The sequence below is a fragment of the Erythranthe guttata genome, chromosome 3, assembly GCF_056151865.1.
Source record: "Erythranthe guttata isolate IM_541 chromosome 3, IM_541, whole genome shotgun sequence".
NCBI classification, from domain to species: Eukaryota; Viridiplantae; Streptophyta; class Magnoliopsida; order Lamiales; family Phrymaceae; genus Erythranthe; species Erythranthe guttata.
Window position 1 is genome coordinate 727,902 of NC_142535.1, and position 19,631 is coordinate 747,532.

A 19,631-nucleotide genomic window follows, 5' to 3' on the forward strand; every position below is an offset into this window, starting at 1 on the left:
TGGATCTGTTAGTGAATGATGACGTGACACGTTGACTTTCTTTTTTATAGCTGTATTTTAATTGTTTCACTTTTTTCGGACAATTTTACCCCTCAGTCCATTAAGGGCTATTTTGCTTCACTGGATTGGCCCGGATGGATCTTCCAATCTGGGCGGATCTCAGCTTTGGTTAGTCACAAGCTGATCCGGGATGGATCCGCGGCCCGGTTACCGTTCCCCCAATTAACGGATTACAGATCCGACCCAAACACGTCCGATTGTACAATCCGGTCCGCTAGCCCAATAAAGTGAAATGTTATTTTACCTTTATGCCCTCAAAATTCCTTTCTTATTACAAATTAGCCGACTATATATTTCAAAATTTCCCCCAAATCACTTCTTACGGGAGCCCTAGGCAATTACTTAGCAGCGCATTTGGTTTCTTCCCTCTTTCAATTCTTTGATTTTTTTTTTCTGGTTATTTAGTACAATATTTGGTTCTCATAACAAATTTATATTTGCTGAAGTTATGAATCGCAGTTTCTTTTTGGCGATCTGAACCGGTGGATCTCGCGGGCTTGAGCGGCTTCTAGCAGGCGGCGACCCTGACTCTACGGCGACGGACGTACTCCGGCGACCTATCACCTCCTGAGGTTAGTTTCTTAATCTCCACGGTGACTTGTACTTGTGAAGAGAGTAATTATAATTTACCCATTGTACGATTGTATTTCCATGTTTCTTAATCTCCACGGCGACCTATACACGTTTACTGTCTTTTGTGTGGCTAATTTTTTCACAATCAATTAATAAGAGGTTCTAATTGTGGGTATTCGGTGTCATTGAAACTGCAAAAAGCTTTGGTAACCTCTCACATTAAATTTGAAATTTTGAAACAGTAGCTAATTTTTTTAATATTATTTTTTATTCAACATGGAAATGGGTACTTTGTATGTTGTGGGTACTAGTGAATCAAATTGTGTATTTTCCATATTTGTGTGGTATTCCGATTTATATGTGTATAAACATATAGTGTGTGTTGAGTGTAAATAGAATATACAATATTCCCACTCTGTGCGGTGGTAATATTTTGTGGTAATATTTATGCTATGTTTCTGTTGTTCACTTAATTATTCTTTGTTGTTATCTTGAAGTCGAGGTGGGGAATCTTAAGGAGCCCGTCGTATTATCCGATCAAAACGCAAAACCGAATTGTTATGGCGTGTTGTCTATTGCACAACTTTATTCGAACCACAAGCGATTTCGACCCCGAAGAAGCATTAGTTCCAGCCGAAATCATCCACCCAGATCCGGACACTAATTACGCCTTCATAGAGAATGTTGAGCCTTCGGAAGTATGGACTTCGTGGCGTGACATTCTTGCGACAAACATGTACAATGATTGGCTAGCTAGGAGGGCTGCATAATTGATTGAATCATATTTTGTGTGTGTTTTTTAGTTTATTTTGGTGTGTATTTTATTTGCAATTACTATTATGCTTGAGACCAACAATATTTATCCACTACTGTATTAAACTTAATTATGTTTAATGGCCTTAGCAACTTAACTTTTCTGGTATATTAAACTTAATTATTTTTTATGGCCTTAGCAATTTATATTTAACCCATTATATCAACTACTGTATAAGAAACACATTTTAATGTAATATATACAGGAAAGAAAATGACAACTTCTCAGTCACAAAAGACTTTGGGCAGAGCTAAGTCCCGTACAAATGTAACGAGACGAAGTTGGTCAATGATCGAAGAACAACATCTAATTACGGCTTTGAAGGACATTGTTACACGTGGGTGGAAGTGTGACAATGGCTTCAAGACAGGTTATTTAGGTGTCTTAGAACAACACATGGTGCAGAAGTTCCCCGGAACCGACCTAAAGGCGGATCCAATGATTGTGTCGAAGATTCACGTGTGGAAAAAGCAATATGGAAAAAGCAATATGGAAAAAGCAAAAGACTATGTCGTCATCGATGCACGGTGAAGCATACATGTCTACACTGAATGGGGAAGGCACCTCGACATCTACTCAACGTAGGGGTAAGAAAAAAATGAATAAGAGGCCACGAAGCGACGACCTTGAGGCTCGCATGGTGGACATGATGGCGGATATGGCCAAAATTTTTGCTGAAACAAAGACATCCCTAGGAGAATTGGCGCAACGCATAGGTTTCGATCATGATGCTTCTAGTACTCGTAGGAAGGTGTTGGATGCGCTTACACCATTGTTTTTTAGTGTCGAGGATAAGATAAAGGTCGCCAAAGTCGTTTGTGGCAGTGCAAATGAGCTGGATATCTTTTTTGGCTTGGACGAGAATGAGCGTGCGGTTATGGTCCAAATGATACTCGAAGGTCGCTACTAGGGTGTGATGTGACCAACTTTTTTCCCAAACAAACAAGTTACCTAAGCGGCTATAATCATTAGGACTTGCATGTACTAATTTCAACTTTTAAAACCTTTATGTTTGACAATTATTATTTGCACTATTTCACTGTATTATTTTGAAACTAACTGTTATTGGCCTTTGTTTAAAGTAAATTATTTTTTGTATTTGCCGTAGTCCACGAAGTTTGGACAACAACTTCCAACCCACAACTGCATACGAATGGGTGAGTATGGCCGTTCAACTCATCACAGAAAAAATGGCGCCCTGTCCGTTGCCGACATGTCGACGAACTGCTGTTGCTGCTCATGTGGCCTTCAAACTTTTTTATTGAATTTCAAAAAAAAATTTAGAACAGAGCAGTACAAGATGGAGGAAGAAGAGAATCCCTATTTTTTCTAATTTTTGGAGCAGAGAAGACCGTGTATATGAGGAGGATGAATTCAATAAATAGAATTTTTGAGGGCTAAAAATGTCATTCACCGCCATTTACCAGTCAATCCAACGTACCTAACGGCATAATGATTCACTCGGATGCTATCCGTAGCTACGAATCTGTGAAACCTAATATGAGATAAAGACACAATTTCATATATCCCAACAGTGTTTATTGGGGATGGATGTGGGATCCCATCCGATCCCAACCCAAACCCTAACTAAACGGTTCCGACCCCAGACCCATTAACATACAAAAAGTTTAATATTTTTTAACTTTCATAACATTTTGCTTGTATAATTTTACGAAATAATCTCAATACTAAAATACAATATTTTAAAAAACCTCTTCAAGTGTCATAACATGACCAATATAATTACAATTAATTATATTTAACTTCGATAATATGTAAAATTCAAAATGGAAGATAATTAGCGGTGGTCGACAAGTCATAAATATTACTCACGAGAAATGAGAATCGAAAAATAAAACAGTGAAAATAGGTAAATGAGAATAGACAAGATGGAAATTGATAGTTTGATAAATGAAACTCGAAATTATATATATATATATATATATATATATATATATATATATATATATATATATATATATATATATATATATATACGGGTCGGTTCCAATAAGAACCGTAACCCGACCCAGAACCATCCGGTTCTAGAAACTTAAACCCATTACCCGCCCCAGAACCATTTAGCTGACCCATACCCGCCCCAAACGGGTCGGTTCCGGGTCCAAGACCCGCTAAACCCGTACCCATTGCCATCCCTACTAGCCGCTCCACCCTAATTGCAAATTTGACCCCAAAGTGGATCTCTCTTTCAATATCAAAATATCTACCACATTTATGAAAAGGGGAAAGTACAGTTTGCACCCCTGAACTATAGTGGTTGTACTAAATACCCCCCTAGACTACCAAACGCGACAAAATGGTCCCTCCGTTTTGGATCTGTTAGTGAATGATGACGTGACACGTTGACTTTCTTTTTTATAGCTGTATTTTAATTGTTTCACTTTTTTCGGACAATTTTACCCCTCAGTCCATTAAAGGATTAAAACATGTATATTAAGTATAAATAAATCTTAAAACTCAAATATTTATTATTTAATTTTATAAATATTTTCGTTGTATCTTATTAAATGTGCAATTATATATATATATATAAACAATCAAAATACAAAAAAAAAATTATTAAATGTAAATGAATTAGAAAAAAAAGAAAAAATAAATAAATTCTCTGGTAAAATAATTTGCAGAGATATTTGGTCTTCTCTGTTATCACAAAACAGAGCTTCCACACTCACTTTTTTACCTCACCAGAACCAAAATGAAACTCAATTCTCTCAATTATTACAGTACATCGTCAACTCCACCAAAAATATATACCCATTACAAAAACAACAGTTTAACACAGTTCGCCGCCGGTGAAAATATCATGCCTCAGATCCAGAAATACCAGTCGGAGATTGATGCCATTATCTCCCAACACGTATGTCTTTTTCACATTTTTCTAAATAAAAAAAAAATATAAATCCGTAGATTTGTTATCTGATTTGATTTGATTTACTTTATGCAGACGAAGAAAATAAAATTGTAATTAGAAGAGAAGCAAAAGCAGCAAGTTGGCAATGGCTATAGGAGAAGGAGTGATGAAGAAATTAAAAGAAAAAGATGAACAAATCCAAAGAATAAGCAAATTTAATTTCGAAGCCTCTATCTCGAAAATCAGCTATGGAGAGATTTAGCCCAATCGAATGAAGCCGCCGCTAATTCCCTCCGCACCAATCTCGAACAAGTCCTGCTGCAAATCGGCACCGAGGAGCGGATCTCCGCCGCCGACGAGGACGTTCAGTCGTGCTGCGGAACCCCAAATAAACCCAAACCACGCCCTGAATTGAAGGAGGAAATCTTTGTTAATTGAAGCCCAAAACCAAAAAATCGCAACTCTGTGAAACTCTAGCGCCGCCGGGGGAAATTCAGCACCGCCAAGCGGCGAGAATGGAAAATAGAAGCTTTGCGATGGAATATGAAGAGCCTTGGGATTTAAACGTAATATTAGAGGAGGAGAAGAAGATAGAGAGAGAGAGAGAGAGAGAGAGAACTCTGTTGATAAAAATTGGCTTCAGAAGAGGGATAGGAGAGAGAAATAATTGCACGTTTAAGTGGGAAGTTTGTCCACGTCAACATTATTATGTTACACTCATAGGGGTAAATAAGTAATTAAACGTTCACATTAACGGTGTTAAGTTTCTAACATTTGACCAGAAAAAAGAGGGGCTGAATTGTCGCGTTTGGTAATTCAGGGGGGGTATTTAGTACAACCCCTATAGTTCAGAGGTGCAAACTGTACTTTCCCCTTATGAAAATTCGCAATACCGAGCATCAAATCTTATGATTCAATTCAGTCATATCTATGTCGATTCAAATGTTAAAATAAATCTTAAATATCAACAAATCGATCAAATTTTACGATTTTTGGTCCCTGTATTATTATATATATATTTTTTAAATTTTGGTCCTTAAACAAGAAATGCACCCCAAGTGGGGCTCAATTTGTAATTTTTGGAAATCCACCTCCCTAACTGAATCAGTTTTGAAAATTGCGGAATCACCCCTATACTTACTCTATCTTCCCAGTCGCTCCACCCTAATTGCAAAGTACTACTGAATTTTCATTTCCGAAAGTGTAAAAATACTAAAATACAACATTTCAAGTGCAAAATGAAATTAAAGTAACATACGATGTATTTAAAAAAAACTTACAAAATAGAAATATAATATAAATAAGGGTAAATTACAAACACCCCCCTGAGGTATGGTCAAATTACAAAAACCCCCCTCTTGTTTGGATAATTACATCTACCCCCCTCAACTATGATTTTTTCTTAGACCTCCACCTTTATGGTGCCAAATTCAACATAGTCATTTAGATTCCGTGAAATGTGCTCTAGTTTGTACTCTTTTTGTGTAAAAAATACAGTTTCTGATGCACCACAAACTGATATATACAAGCTAAAAATCACATATTATGGTCATCTTGCTTCATAATGTAGAGTTTGAATGGGATAAAACGGGTACAAAAGTGATAATATTCCATATAATCTCGAAGATTCCACTAAATTTGATGAATTGAGGGGGGTGGTTGTAATTATCCAAACAAGATGGGTGTTTTTGTAATTTGGCCATACCTCAGGGGGGTGTTTGTAATTTACCCTATAAATTATTGACTATGTGAGGGCAAAAAAGTAAGCCTCGTTTGGTTGCTAGTATAGCAAGAATTAGAAACATGTTTGATTGACATGAATCATGATTCAAGTCTGCTATAAAGCTGAAGCACGAGCTAGACTTAGCTCGATAGAGTTAGGCTAATTTAGCCAAGTGTAAATAGACTTAGTAAAGATTCTAATTAGATACTTTCTAGCACTTTGCATTTGTAGATATGTTGTAGGAATTCTTTTAAATGTTCTAATGAACAACTCCTAGTTGTTTGATCAAATCAATCTTCACAGTCCATTAAGGCGGCGACCTAGAATAAATAAGACTAGAATAAATAAGAGTGGGACTTCATTTGACCTAGAATAAATAAGACTAGAATAAATAAGAGTGGGACTTCATTTTTAACTATTAGAATTGAAAATAAGAAAATATGAAAATCAAGAACGAAAGCAGAGAGAAAGAACAAGAGGAAAAGAGAGTAAGAAAGAAAGAGAAATTAAACACCAAGAGAAAACAAAACGTCATACTTGTAGGTTCCCCGCAAGCACGTTGTGTAGTCCTCCATTACAAGAATTCTTGAACATTTAAGTGATAAAAATTAAGACTGAAATATTAATTAACCGAGAAAAAAAAAATTAAATATCATAACTTAAATTAACCGAGAAAAAAAAATTAAATATCATAACTTACCTTCTTCACTTCTTCACGATTAGCACGACGACGAAGCAGTGGAAGCATAGGATACACTGGTTCATGTGGAATTTCGTTTAGATTTAATTATATTTCTACTCTAATTGGTAGATTTTATGTTTTATATGTGCAAACCGAGAACTCGGTATCCATGAAAGAAAAATGATCGAAAATAAAGAAAAAAATTGCAATTAAAAAAATAAAATCGAATTGGAAGAAGGAATCCTACAACAACTTTATCAATGTCCATGATTTCGAGCATATATCTTTCATCCGAACTCCAAATCATATGACTTCAGCAACAATGGAATGATATCTCAAAGCTCAACTCTTATATCATGAAACTTTTCAAAATTCGGACACACATAGTAAAAAAGTGGGGCAAAAATGGATAGGAACGGAAAAGCCGGCCAAAATGCACCAAAATAACTTCAGACAACCGTCGAAAAATGACCTAAAAACTCGGACGTTGTCCGGTGATGCAAATTTTGACATAATGCTAGGAAGTTTAACAACGACTTCTAGAAGAACATTTTCTTCTAGGGTAATGAAGCCTTGTATATATTTGATTTTATTTTCCTAATTGCAACTCTTTTCTTACTCTTTGATCACGCTAAAGTCAAACGTCAAGTACAGACCTCCGTCGTCTTCGGCGCCACCGTAGTACGAGGTGATGCCTTCCATTAGCGTACGCCTCACGAGGAAGAGCCGTTCCGAATGCTCCGCGAATACGAGGTACTTCCATTGGCGGGGGAATCACTCGTCGCGCTCGTTGCATCCTGTCTTCCAAACCCATTTCTGATTCGCGAGGTCCTCGAGATCCCAACACTCGAAGTCGTAGTCGGAATCGTTTGTGCAGAACAACAGCTTTTGTCCCTTGGAATACACAAAGTCCACGTAAACTTTTTTGTGGAAAAGATCGCCAATCGGAGTCCACGCGTTAATGCGACCGGGGCAGCAGTAGAACAGCCGATTTTGCGGACCGAAAGACATAATGGCACGACAGCTGTCTTCTTCGGGGGAGGACGATACGATGACCTTTGACGGTACGGAAATAGGAAACGACGGAAGATCGAAGATACTCTGCGAGACGGGATTATACAGATACATATTATTATTATTTTTGAAGCTGCTGCGGCCGTCCCCCGAATTGCACAAATTGCACAAAGCTAGCCAACCGTGTGAAGAACCCACCACCATCCCGATATCTTTCGATGATTTCGAAGATTTTCCTTTTTTTTTTTTATTACTTTTTTATCAGCCATGCTGTAAAAGTTGTAGACCTTGTTGTCATCTTCAACACTGTCTTCAATCAACAGCCATGGCGCAACATGCGCACACTCAACTTCAGATGACGACGATCTTCGTCGGACTGTTGGCCGAGCACTAATACAATTACGAAAAATGGAGCGGCGGAGGAGCATCGAAGACGCCATTTTTATAGGTTCTAAAACAAGACGAGTGTAATTTTCTGAAAGAAAAAGAAAAGAGCACAATCAAGAACTACTATTCTTACACATAAATTATTAAGAGCACACAATCAAGAATTAAGAAAAATATTGAAAAAAAAAAAAAAAAAAAAAAACCAAAATCAAGAGCTAGTAGAATAGGTTAATCTTACAAAACATAAAACAATAACCTAGCAATAATCCACTAATGTAATTGCATTATAAATAAGTCAATTTAAATAAGATCAAAGAGTTACAATAAGATTTTTATCAAGGCAAACGAAATCAAAATAACTAGGGTTGGGATGGGTTGAACCATGTTGGGGTGGGGTCGATTCTTGGCATGAATGGAAGATCAGGCGGATAGTAGCACGGGGAGAAAGTCTTTTTTTCGTAATCGAAGATGCCTATATCGTGGCCTCCGTATCCGGTCTCGTCTTCTGGATCTGCATCGTTTAGATGTAGAGTAATTTCCTTTGTGTCGGTGAAATAGATCGAATTGGGATTCACATTCTTCTTCTTCTTGATCGGTATTTCGTCATCGTTTTCTTCTTCGATCACGAATCCATGTCCCGTAGAACCGATGAAGAACGCCATACCATCCAACGTCCCGTTCATGTACTTGATCTCTCCTTTCTCTCTCTTCTTTTCATCAACAATTAATTCATGAACATCGAAACCGTACGTAAGGTACGGACCCTCCTTGCGATCGTATAGCCAGAGACTGTCGTATCTTTCTTTACAGCAGAGTCTCTCCATCACGATACGCCGCACGAGAAAAAGGCGATTGGACTTCTCCGCAAACACAAGGTATTTGAACGAGGCGAAGCAGGAAGCATCTCTTTCCAGCGCGTACTCTTTCCGCGATCGGGCGGACCAAGGGTAGTTATCCGTGTCGTATTCCATTTCATCGTTTCCCTTCTTCCAAATAATTCTAGGAGAAGCGCCCCGAAGATCCCAACACTCAAAGTTGTCGTACTTTGTCGCGCAGAACAATAGATTTTTTTTCTTGGAAAACACAAAGTCCTCGTAAACCCTAGGAATCTTAGTAAACCCGGACTTGTCGTTTATCGGCTCGTTTTGGTGAAAAAGATCGCCGATTGGAGTCCACTCGTTACTGTGACCAAGGCAGCATACGGCCAGCCTATGTTCGGGACCGAAAGACATGATTGCCCGACAGCTGTCGTCTTCGTCGCCGGGAGAGCATGAAAGAATGACCTTTCTCGGTCGGTTATATTCGCTGCTGTAAAAAGGCAATGTATCGACCGGCGGGAGATTTACGGAGAGACGAGAGACGGGATTGTAGAGGAATAAATCGAAGCTATAATTCCACTTGTAGTATTTGTGGCGCCACATGTACAAAGCTAGCCACCCGTGCGAAGATCCGACCAATGTACCATCTTTCCCTTTTTTTCTAAAACGTTCGATTTTATCATCACCGAGATTGTAGAAGTTGTTAAACATGTTGTGGGACCAGTCTTTAATCAACAGCCATGGCGCAGCCGCCGCCGCCGCATGTTCAGATGACGACGATGATATTCGTCGGACTGATGGCCGACCACCACAAATCCAATTACGAAAAATGGAGCGCCGGAGTATCAAAGACGCCATTTTTAGGTTAGGTTCTAAAACAAGAGCGCCGGACTTGTCTGGAGAGTGCGAATCTAAACCAACGGGTGATTGCTTTCGCGTTTCTGGCCGATCGGTTTATAGGGAAACGGATTTTGAATTCTTTCAAGGTGGGGGATTTGTGCGACCGGCAAACGGAGTCGACCCACTTCATATACTTGCGCCTCTCGCTCTTGCGTAAATCGATCAGGTTGTCTATTGAAGTTTGAGCGTCGTCGAAGTCGAGGGAGGGGGTGTGTTTCCACAAGGTGCGTGTGGATTCCTTGAGCGACAGTATGCCGAGAAGAATGTCGTCGGGCAACCGACTTATCCGATCACCATCGCCCACAAAACTTGTATCACCACCACACTGTCAAAATCAATCAAACAAAGATAAATAGTACATTAGAAGATAACTCAACAATGCAATAAGAGGAAAGTTAGCAATTTTTCAATACTACATAATTACGGGTCACCCCTGCAAATAATGTCAAATTACGAAAAAACCCATCGTGTTTGGATAATTACATCGTGTTAGGGAATTCCTAGAACAGCTAATTTTAACTATAAATTATTAAATAAGTAAGAAAAAAAAGGCTTGATTTTGGTCTTTATATAATTCCAGAAGCTATGGGTTTTGTTACTGGGAACCAAATAACATACAACATGATACTTTTAAAAAAATTAAAAAATTAAAAAATTAAATGTTTGATCTTTAATATTTAAAACAAGAAAGAAATTTTGTGGGTAAGCACACCTACACCTTCTCGGGTTGAAATCGGCATGAATTTGGAATCGGCTACCACCCATAAAGCTTGAATCTTCTTCGGACAGAAAATCTATGATTCTTTCGACCAGAGGAACAAAAGCAAAAGGGATTTAGAGAGAAGAAAACGACGTCGTTTACACGCGTGGAGAAAAAAGGGAAATTAAAATAAAAAACGCGTGGAGTGTAATTTTCTGAAAGAAAAAAAAAAAAAAAAACAAAAAACAAATTACCTATGTAGATGGTTAGGAATAACAGAATAAGAATCAAGAATGAAGAAAGGTTTGATAGCAAAGAGACGATGAAAGAAAGAAAGAAAGAAAGCATTTATTAAAAGATTAGGTTTTGTAAAATAAAAAATAAAAAAGGCCCAATAAAATGAGCCCTACTAATATTTCGTACAAGATTAGGGTTTTTCTTTTTTCTTTTTTTCCTTTCTTCATTCTTTCACAAAACCTAATCTGGAGAGATATAACCCTATGTCACTGATTGTTGGTGGAACTTGGTTTTTTTTTTTTTTTTTTCAATATTTTTCTTACTTCTTTTCTTCTTTCAGAAAATTACACTCCTAGAACCTAATAAAAATGGCGTCTTCGATACTCCGGCGCGGCTCCATTATTCGTAATTTGATTTGTGGTGGTCGGCCAACACTCCGACGACGAATATCATCATTTGCTGATTCACCAATGCTGCTAATTGGTTACACTCTTCAAGACAACGGTGAACCGAATCTGGACACGTTATACGAGTTTTACAACGTAGCCGATAAGAAGGTAATTCGGAGAAAACAGCCAGATGGCAAACTGAGAAATGGGATATTGGTTGGTGTTTCTAACGGCTGGCTAGCTTTGTACAGGTGGCGGATCGATTTGTTCGATTTGCATTACACTTGCCGTGGCGACAAACTCTTGGATATGTTCGTGTATGATCCCCTCATGTGTGAACTCGTACAACTCCCACGACTCGAAAACTTGCCGATTCCCATCGATAAATTGAAGAAGCCGACAAAGATCGTCGTTTCGCGCAAAAGAACAATCTTTGATTACGCCTATCGTGCAATTATGCGTTTCGGTCCGGAAAATAGGCTGTACTACTGCAACCCCGGAATCTACGACCAACACCACCAGCGGTGGACTCCCATCATCAATAAATCAATGTCTATTAATTACGACGACTTTGTGTATTCCAGCAGAGTGAAGCGGTTGTTCTGCGCGACGAAATGTGGGCGCGTCGAGAGCTGGGATCTTAGGGACGTACGTTGTCCAATACTGGAATGGGAGACGACCGAAAAAATTAATGAAGAATGCTTTTGCCGATACGTTGTGTTTGCCGGGGAGTCCAATCGGCTTTTTCTTGTTCGGCAGAATGTTGATAGTAGCAACAAGACTGTTGGTTTTGATGTTCATCAAGTTATTTTTGATGAAAATAAGAAAGAGAAAGTAGAGGTCAAGTACATGAATGGTACATTGGATGGTATGGCATTCTTCGTTGGTTCTGGTGGAGATGGTTTTGTCATTGAAGATAAGGACAAAATTGTCCGTTATAATATCGAGCCAGATTCAATCTATTTCACCGACCCAAAGAAACTCGCTACTAGTTTACGTTGTGATGACGACGATACACACGCTGGCGGCGGCGGCGGCCATGATATAGGCATCTTTAATTACGAAACGAAGAAAGTATCTCCATTGTATTATTCTTCTCGTCTCCAAAGCGTCGATCACGCACCCGTGTGGTCGTTCGAGCAACCTCCTAATTAAGTTGGTTCATTGGAGATTATTTAGTTTTCTTCATAATGCACTTATATATATATATATATATATATATATATATATATATATATCGATTTTTGCTTCTTTTTTTTTTATTTTTTATTGAAGTGTTCTTTTTAAATGAATCAAAATATTGTAGCAGAGAAAGTGAATGCGAATTATCATAAAGGCGAAAAGGAAATCAAGATTGAGCAAGATGGAGGTTCATCCGATAACAGTTCTAATAAATCCCTCACTCTCCAACAAAATTCTCCCTCTCAATTCGAGACCGTTGCCCTTTTACAGGGTGATTCGCTCCCTCCGAACCCAATCGGAATCTCAAACTCTTGATAGTGTACTACTCGATATACGGCCACGTCGATGTTATTCTCTACATGATATATAGTGTATTGCCCTTACTGTTGTTGCTCTTATTATTTTCTTTGTTTTGATACTCGATATATGTTCGGTTTTAATAATAATGCCTTTGATTGATTGAGTTTCGATCGATACAGATGCAAGAAATGCGTATATTGAGTTTCTTGAAAATATTTGCAAATTAGTAATGTGAATTCTAAATAAGATGCACCAACTTTTCTGACTTTTCTGCCAAATTGATTTCCGTAATTCCTATTGTAAATTTCTTTCGGGGACTTATTTACCAAATAAGGGGATAGCGTTTGAACGAAACAAGTGGGAATCTTTGTTCGGTGACTAAGGTCTATCATGGAAAAGCAATCAATCTATCTGTTGTTATGCAGCCAGCTTATGTTGGCAAGAAATTATGAATTTTAGCGTAAAGATCGATGACCTTTAGTGTGAACAACGTGTTCGACTCGTATGTTATATCTCATTTTGAAAACAGTTAGTAATAAATAATAATAATAGTGGAGGTATAAGAATCTAAAACAGCTGTTATGTTTTTACCTCTAAGCTGCTGCATCTTCTAAATTTTAGTTTTGTTATTTGCTGTACATCTTTGTTGTCTCTTTGACGAGCATGTGTTTCGCCATGCGATAAAATGTGATTCAATTCTCATGTTAACCGATTTAGGTGGACTGCAATTACTCAACTAGCACATCACGGAATGTTGTTTTTTCCGATTGGATATACTTGTGGAGCAGGTATGTTTAAAATGGATTCGATAAGCGGTGACTCTCCATACGGTGCTGAAGTTTTTGCAGGTGATGGCGCTAGAGAACCGAGTGAAACGGAGCTTGCAAAAACAATGTACGAGGGGAAAAGAAAAACGAGAAGTGCACATTTTTCATGTATAATTAAGAGGAAGATTCCAGTATTCGATCTTGCAAAAATGTACGAGGACCGTTCCAATTCTAATTTCCAAAAAACAATTCTGAATTTATGAAATTATGTGCACTATGTCGATTTCGGACTCTACTGATTCTTTTCAGACACTGTATTTTTGCACAAAACGAGTACAAACTAGAGAAAATTCCATGGAATCTAGATAATTATATTGAATTTGACGTCATAAGGGTGGAGATGTAAGAAAATTCATAGTTGAGGGGTATATGTAATTATCCAAACATAAGGGGTTTTTTCGTAATTCGACCATACCTCAGAGGTGCTTGTATAATAATAATAATCAATAAAACGGGGAAAGAAAAAAATGATTGTAGAAGACAAATAAAATGAATAATTAGTAGTTTCTGCAAAAAATGAATCAATAAAAGTGAGATGAATTTTCCAATGTCCGTTTATATGATGTTTTCATTTTTTAATGGAGAAGAAGGCTGAGAAATATAATTCTATACGTATCGGTCTCAATCAAATATCGTATTTTCAATTATTCTAAATTAAAAAAGAAAAAGTTTATTTTACTTGTAATTTTGCCACAAGCTTCATCATTTCATCCCACTCGTGAATCGAGATAAAGTAAAATTGAACTAAATCGAAAAGAAATATTACGATGTACTTTTGTCGATCAATCATTATATAAGTATATTTATTTACAGTTAGAGGACTAGTTACAAAAATACATAAATAATAATAATAATAACCATCCAAACATCCTCTTCGTGTTCTTCATCGCTTTAATTTTTCGAGCCATATCCTAGTGTGAGTAATTATATACCTAATACTACAAATTAAGGCTATGATTATTAATCTCCACGTCTTGCCTTCAATATTTATCAGAATTCCTAGTGCAATTCCGATAATATTGTCGGCGAACCCAAAATCAACGGTGATCCTGAATCGTACAAGAATTGAAATTAAATTTATGCCACATGAAATGAACATAACTAGGGAATATACGTCCTTAAAATATTCCCCGAGTATAAGTGCAAGTAAAGGAAATAGAATCACACATAGTGCCTCGAGAGCTTTGAGTATGCGAATCTTTACTTCGGCATCTCGTATCGAAGTGTACCCATACGAAAGAAAGAGCGCAACAAACACGAGCAGAAAATATATCGCAGCTCAAAACACATGTGCAGAACAAAAACAGTACCGTAGCGAAATATATCGCAGCTCAAAACACATGTGCAGAACAAAAACAGTACTGTAGCGAAATATATCGCAGCTCAAAACACATGTGCAGAATGATAATTACGAATATCCCCAATTTAAAATATGCATCTTGATTTAGTTGCAAGTATTAATTCAATCACATGAATTGTTTTTGAAAAATGAATTTTGTGCACAAAGATATGGCCAGCCATCTTACCTTTCATTCCCCCCTGCACTTCAATCACCATTTAACTGATTCAGAAAGCAATGTATCACATTTTCTAGGAGAGAAAGATGGAGTTGCATCAAGCCGAATTCGGCTCCTCCTGAAAATGGCAAGCCGAATTCGGCTCAGATAGAAAGTTCTTCCCCAACTCGTAGCTTTTCCCCTGACTCAGTGGTGAATGCAGCCGCTACGGAAGATCTATTTAACGTTGGTTCCTTTGATGCCGAATCTGTGTACAGTGCAGATGAATCGAAAAGCCCACGAGAAAGTCCTGTCAGGCAAACATTTGAATGCCCACCTCGAGAAAATCCAGACGATCATTTCAGGAAAAGCTCCGACGGAGATACTGAAAAATTATGACAACAACGACGACGTTGATTCAGTCTGGGGCTTTAATGCTAAAGTAAGTAGTTATGTGGCATGTTTGCTCTTGTTATGTTTATTATGTGACCAACATTTTTGTTATCGAATTTATCGCGTATTATGGTTGAATAAACTGCACGAGATATGTCAAGTCTGCATGTGATCAATTTTAATTTGCTAAAAAGGGACTTTTGCTTCTTGCACTTGCTCTTATTAGGTGGTGTTTGCAAAAGCTTTTGAAAAAGTGATTATGAGCTTTTTCGGTTATTAACCAGTTTTTAAGTTGTTGCAAATGTTGTTATTGCTATTGCTTTTGATTCTCTTAAAATAGGGAAAATTTGGCAAAACCCCCCCCATCACACAAGTGATGTTACGATCAACCCAAATTTTTAGCCAATTTTTGAGATAAATCCAAATCAGATTTTATTAATTAAAATAAATAAATTATCACAATTATACCCCTACCTTATAAGTAACGTAATTTTTAGTTTTGATAATTAAAAAATAGGAAAAATAAAGATACGTATATCTATTCCCGTTATATCTCAACAACACGTTCTTAAAACAATCCCATGATTATCGTCCCTCCATTATAGAGCACCGCTTCAACGTGCTGGTTATTTTTTAACCCCAAGAATTTGTGATCTGATCGCATAAATCGGAAAAGAAGGAACAAATTATACAGATCTGTTTTCGTGGCTTTTCGCAATTTATGTAAGTTTAAATTTTTTCTGGGTTGTTCGATTCTGTAAATAATCTTTTAAGGTGTATACATATGATTTTAATCAATTGTTATCGATTGTTATGTCTTTTAAGGTGTATACACATGTTATTAAATTTTTTCTGGGTTGTTCGATTCTGTAAATAATCTTCTAAGGTGTATACATATGTTTTTAATCGATTGTTTATCGATTGTTATGTCTTTTAAGGTGTATACACATGTTACCAATTCTTGCTGATCAGTAGCAATTTTCAAAATTGCAGAGTGGTTTTTATGTGATCGATTATGTAAATAAACTTTTAAGGTGTATACATATGGTTTTTATCGCTACTTATCGACTGCTATCGATTGTTATGTCTTTAAAGGTGTATACATATGTTATCAATTCCGGCAGATCAGTAGCGATTTCAAAATTGCATAGTGGTTTTCATGACGTATTGAGGTGAATTGGTACCCCGCAGCATCAGGTGTGGCAAGTGTAAGAGGATGGGGGGCCATAATAAGAATTCTTGCAAAATGGGTGCACAATGATCGACGCTTCGTTTTTATATTTTAAAATTTTAAGTTTTAATTGACTTTATTAATAATTATGTCGTAGTACACCCGTTTTGGGAATAGTACTGCAATTTTCGAATATCCTGCATTCACGACAATGTCTTTATTTTTTCAGATAACATTTTGAATTGATTTTGCAATGTGTTTTTTTGGGATCAGGAAAAATATAATTCCAGCATATGGTGAAAATTTGGGTTTTAGTTTGAATTTCTGACATAACTACTACACGTATAGGGTAAAACTGTGTAGCAAAACATATCCCGTTGTGCAGGAGCAAGTAGTGGTTTTCAGTTAACACATTGTAGAAGATAAAAGAATCATATTTAGCTTTTTTAACCATACTTACATAAGCACAACAAAATACTGTTTAATACATATATTGTTCAACTATGACTTTCATTATTGGTGGTGTTATCCACAAATCTTTGGCCCTCCGCAGTATAATGTGTAGCAATTGTAGGGGGATAGGGCATTATAATAAGAGTTCTTGCAAAATTGGTGCACAATGATCAACGAGTCGTTTTAAGTCTTCATTGATTTAACCATTGATTATGTCGTAGCGGACCCGTCATGAGAATAATAACATAATTTTCAAATAATCATGAATTAGAGACAATGTCATTATTTTTTGCAGACAATAATTTGTTTTTGCAGACTAGTAGTGGTTTTAATTAGATCGAAATATCCGCAAATCTTTGTTCAATTAGTTAGCATGCATGTATCAACGATATATCCCCAAAACTTTGATCGATCCGCAAAAACTCATCAGTACATAATAACTTATAACACAAAGTAATCATAAAACAGCAGAATGAATCTAAATGTAGTGCAATCCAAATTAAAGTCATATAAGATTATCAAACTAATTTTGAAATGCAGCAATGTGGTTGTCTAAATGTGGTTGTCGTAGAGGCATGCCACGGAAGAATGTCACGGTCATACTTAATCCACCACGAAATTGACGCGTCCATGTTTTTTCTTGACGAACGGCTTGCCCCAGTGTCTTGATTTCGTCTATGTAATATGTCAAAAAAACAGTGGTTATAAATTATGTATGATCATCAACACAACACAAAACAGCATACATACAAATGAATACCACACAATTACATACTACTTATGCATATGCAGATTTCAAAACAAACAGCCAAATACTTTATGCATATTTAAAAACTTCAAAACACATAATTACTAATCAGTACCACACAATCACATACTACTTTATGCATATTTCAAACCACAAAACAAATACTACCACAAACACATTCATAATGTTATGTAGATTTCGCATATTTTCAAAACCACACATTCATATAAAACGCATACTACCAAACCCACATACCCATACTACCTATTCCTACCAACAACCCACATGACAACTGCTACAAAAACCATCTTACACATACTAGCATAACCACATAATACATACTGTTATATGAAAATTAAAAAATACCAATTTAACCAAACCCATTACACAGAACAACGCACTTACCAATGAATACCACACTATTAGTTAATAATAAAAGCATATACATAACTCAAAACCCCAAAATAAATTATTTTTGCATATTCAAAAACAAAAATTAAACATTACACAAACAAACCAGATTTAACCAAACCCATCACACAGAACAATGTACTTACCAATGAATACCACGCAATTACTTAATAATAAATGCATATACATATTTCAAAACCACAAAATATGTAATCATTTATGCATATTCAAAACCACAAAATAAAACTTACAGATGAATACCACATAATTACATAACACTTAATGCATATGCATATTTCAATAATTGTGTGCAAATAATTTATGCATATTCGAAATAATTAGTTACTAATGAATACCACACAATAACATAATACTCCATGTGGATTTCAAATCCACAAAACATATAATTTATGCATAATCAAAACAATTAGTTACCAATGAAACAATGCAGTCACACAGATGCAAAAACCACATAATCAATACCACTATTCAAAACTACATTAAAAAGATGTATATATACACTATACCCAAAACCCATGTGCAAATTGTGGGTACTCACCACCAACACAATAGATGGAAAAAAACACACACGCACAGATGTAAAACGAATAAAAATGAATACCACCCAGACATCACACAACACACACACAGAGAGATGTAAACCAAATAACTAAGAAAACCATCAAGACATCAACACAACACTACAAAAAAACACAGTACAATTGTTATACTGAAAAACCACATATTTCCGAATAAACGACATGTTTCAAAGTGTATTACACAAATCTAAACCCCGATAATGCACATTTAAACCCACACACGCCCACAAAACTAAAAACCGTTATGCGAATTGAAAACCACACACGCCTAACAAGAATGGATTTCAGAACTCACCAGGATCTAGTTCCATAATGTCTTGCCCTGTATTCGATTTTCTCTTTCCTGTAAAAGTTTACCCATATGGGTTAGGCACAAGCACAACAAATTAGGAACATTCGCTTAAATTACTTGCAGTATTCAAGAAACAAGTATAAATCACAAACACATCGCACTAATTACTTACTTTTAGATACTGATTTTTGAACCATCTTCTCTTATACAGATTACAGAGGAGCCGTGGCTTAATAAGCAAAACAAAAACTTGCGGTTTTCGATTATCAACCAGTAACAATATCATATATTGGATGGGCTGCTGAAAACGAAGGGCAGACTATGATTTCAGAGTGGATTTCAACCGTGATTATTTTGGGGGGGGGGATTTGCAAACACATCAACTTATAAATTAACTGCGTAAATCTGTTTTTTAACGACATTTGCAAACACCCATAACTTCTAAAAATAAGCAATTGTTTCCAACTTCTGCTTTGACATAATCTTTTGCAAACACCCCTTAATTGTCTGTTCTTATTATGTTTATGAAATAAGCCTTTGATAAGCTAATTCTGTGTTATATATCTACACACTTTCGATACCTAAAGCTA

General features: G+C 36.5%; 1 protein-coding gene and 3 long non-coding RNA genes across 4 annotated transcripts; 2 read left to right on the top strand and 2 right to left on the bottom strand.

Annotated features, from left to right (window-relative positions):
- Positions 1 to 335: 335 nt before the first annotated feature.
- LOC148771451 (uncharacterized) lies at positions 336 to 1,927 on the top strand. Its single transcript, XR_016030462.1, has 3 exons — positions 336 to 417; positions 520 to 632; positions 1,653 to 1,927. It is a non-coding gene; the product is annotated as an uncharacterized LOC148771451 (long non-coding RNA).
- A 6,557-nt stretch (positions 1,928 to 8,484) lies between these two features.
- On the bottom strand, positions 8,485 to 9,801 carry LOC148771452 (uncharacterized). The gene has a single exon (XM_088815990.1). The coding sequence runs from the start codon at positions 9,799 to 9,801 to the stop codon at positions 8,485 to 8,487; it is 1,317 nt and encodes a 438-aa protein (XP_088672116.1).
- A 6,127-nt stretch (positions 9,802 to 15,928) lies between these two features.
- Positions 15,929 to 16,792, top strand: LOC148771453 (uncharacterized). The gene is made up of 2 exons (XR_016030176.1): positions 15,929 to 16,090; positions 16,463 to 16,792. It is a non-coding gene; the product is annotated as an uncharacterized LOC148771453 (long non-coding RNA).
- Positions 16,793 to 17,384: 592 nt separating this feature from the next.
- On the bottom strand, positions 17,385 to 19,386 carry LOC148771454 (uncharacterized). The gene is made up of 3 exons (XR_016030175.1): positions 19,214 to 19,386; positions 19,045 to 19,092; positions 17,385 to 17,666 (listed from the first exon to the last, which is right to left on the bottom strand). It is a non-coding gene; the product is annotated as an uncharacterized LOC148771454 (long non-coding RNA).
- Between the last annotated feature and the right edge of the window lie 245 nt (positions 19,387 to 19,631).

Excerpts from the sequence above, each read along its gene's own strand:
- LOC148771452 (XM_088815990.1), bottom strand. The coding sequence starts at position 9,801 with ATGGCGTCTTTGATACTCCGGCGCTCCATTTTTCGTAATTGGATTTGT.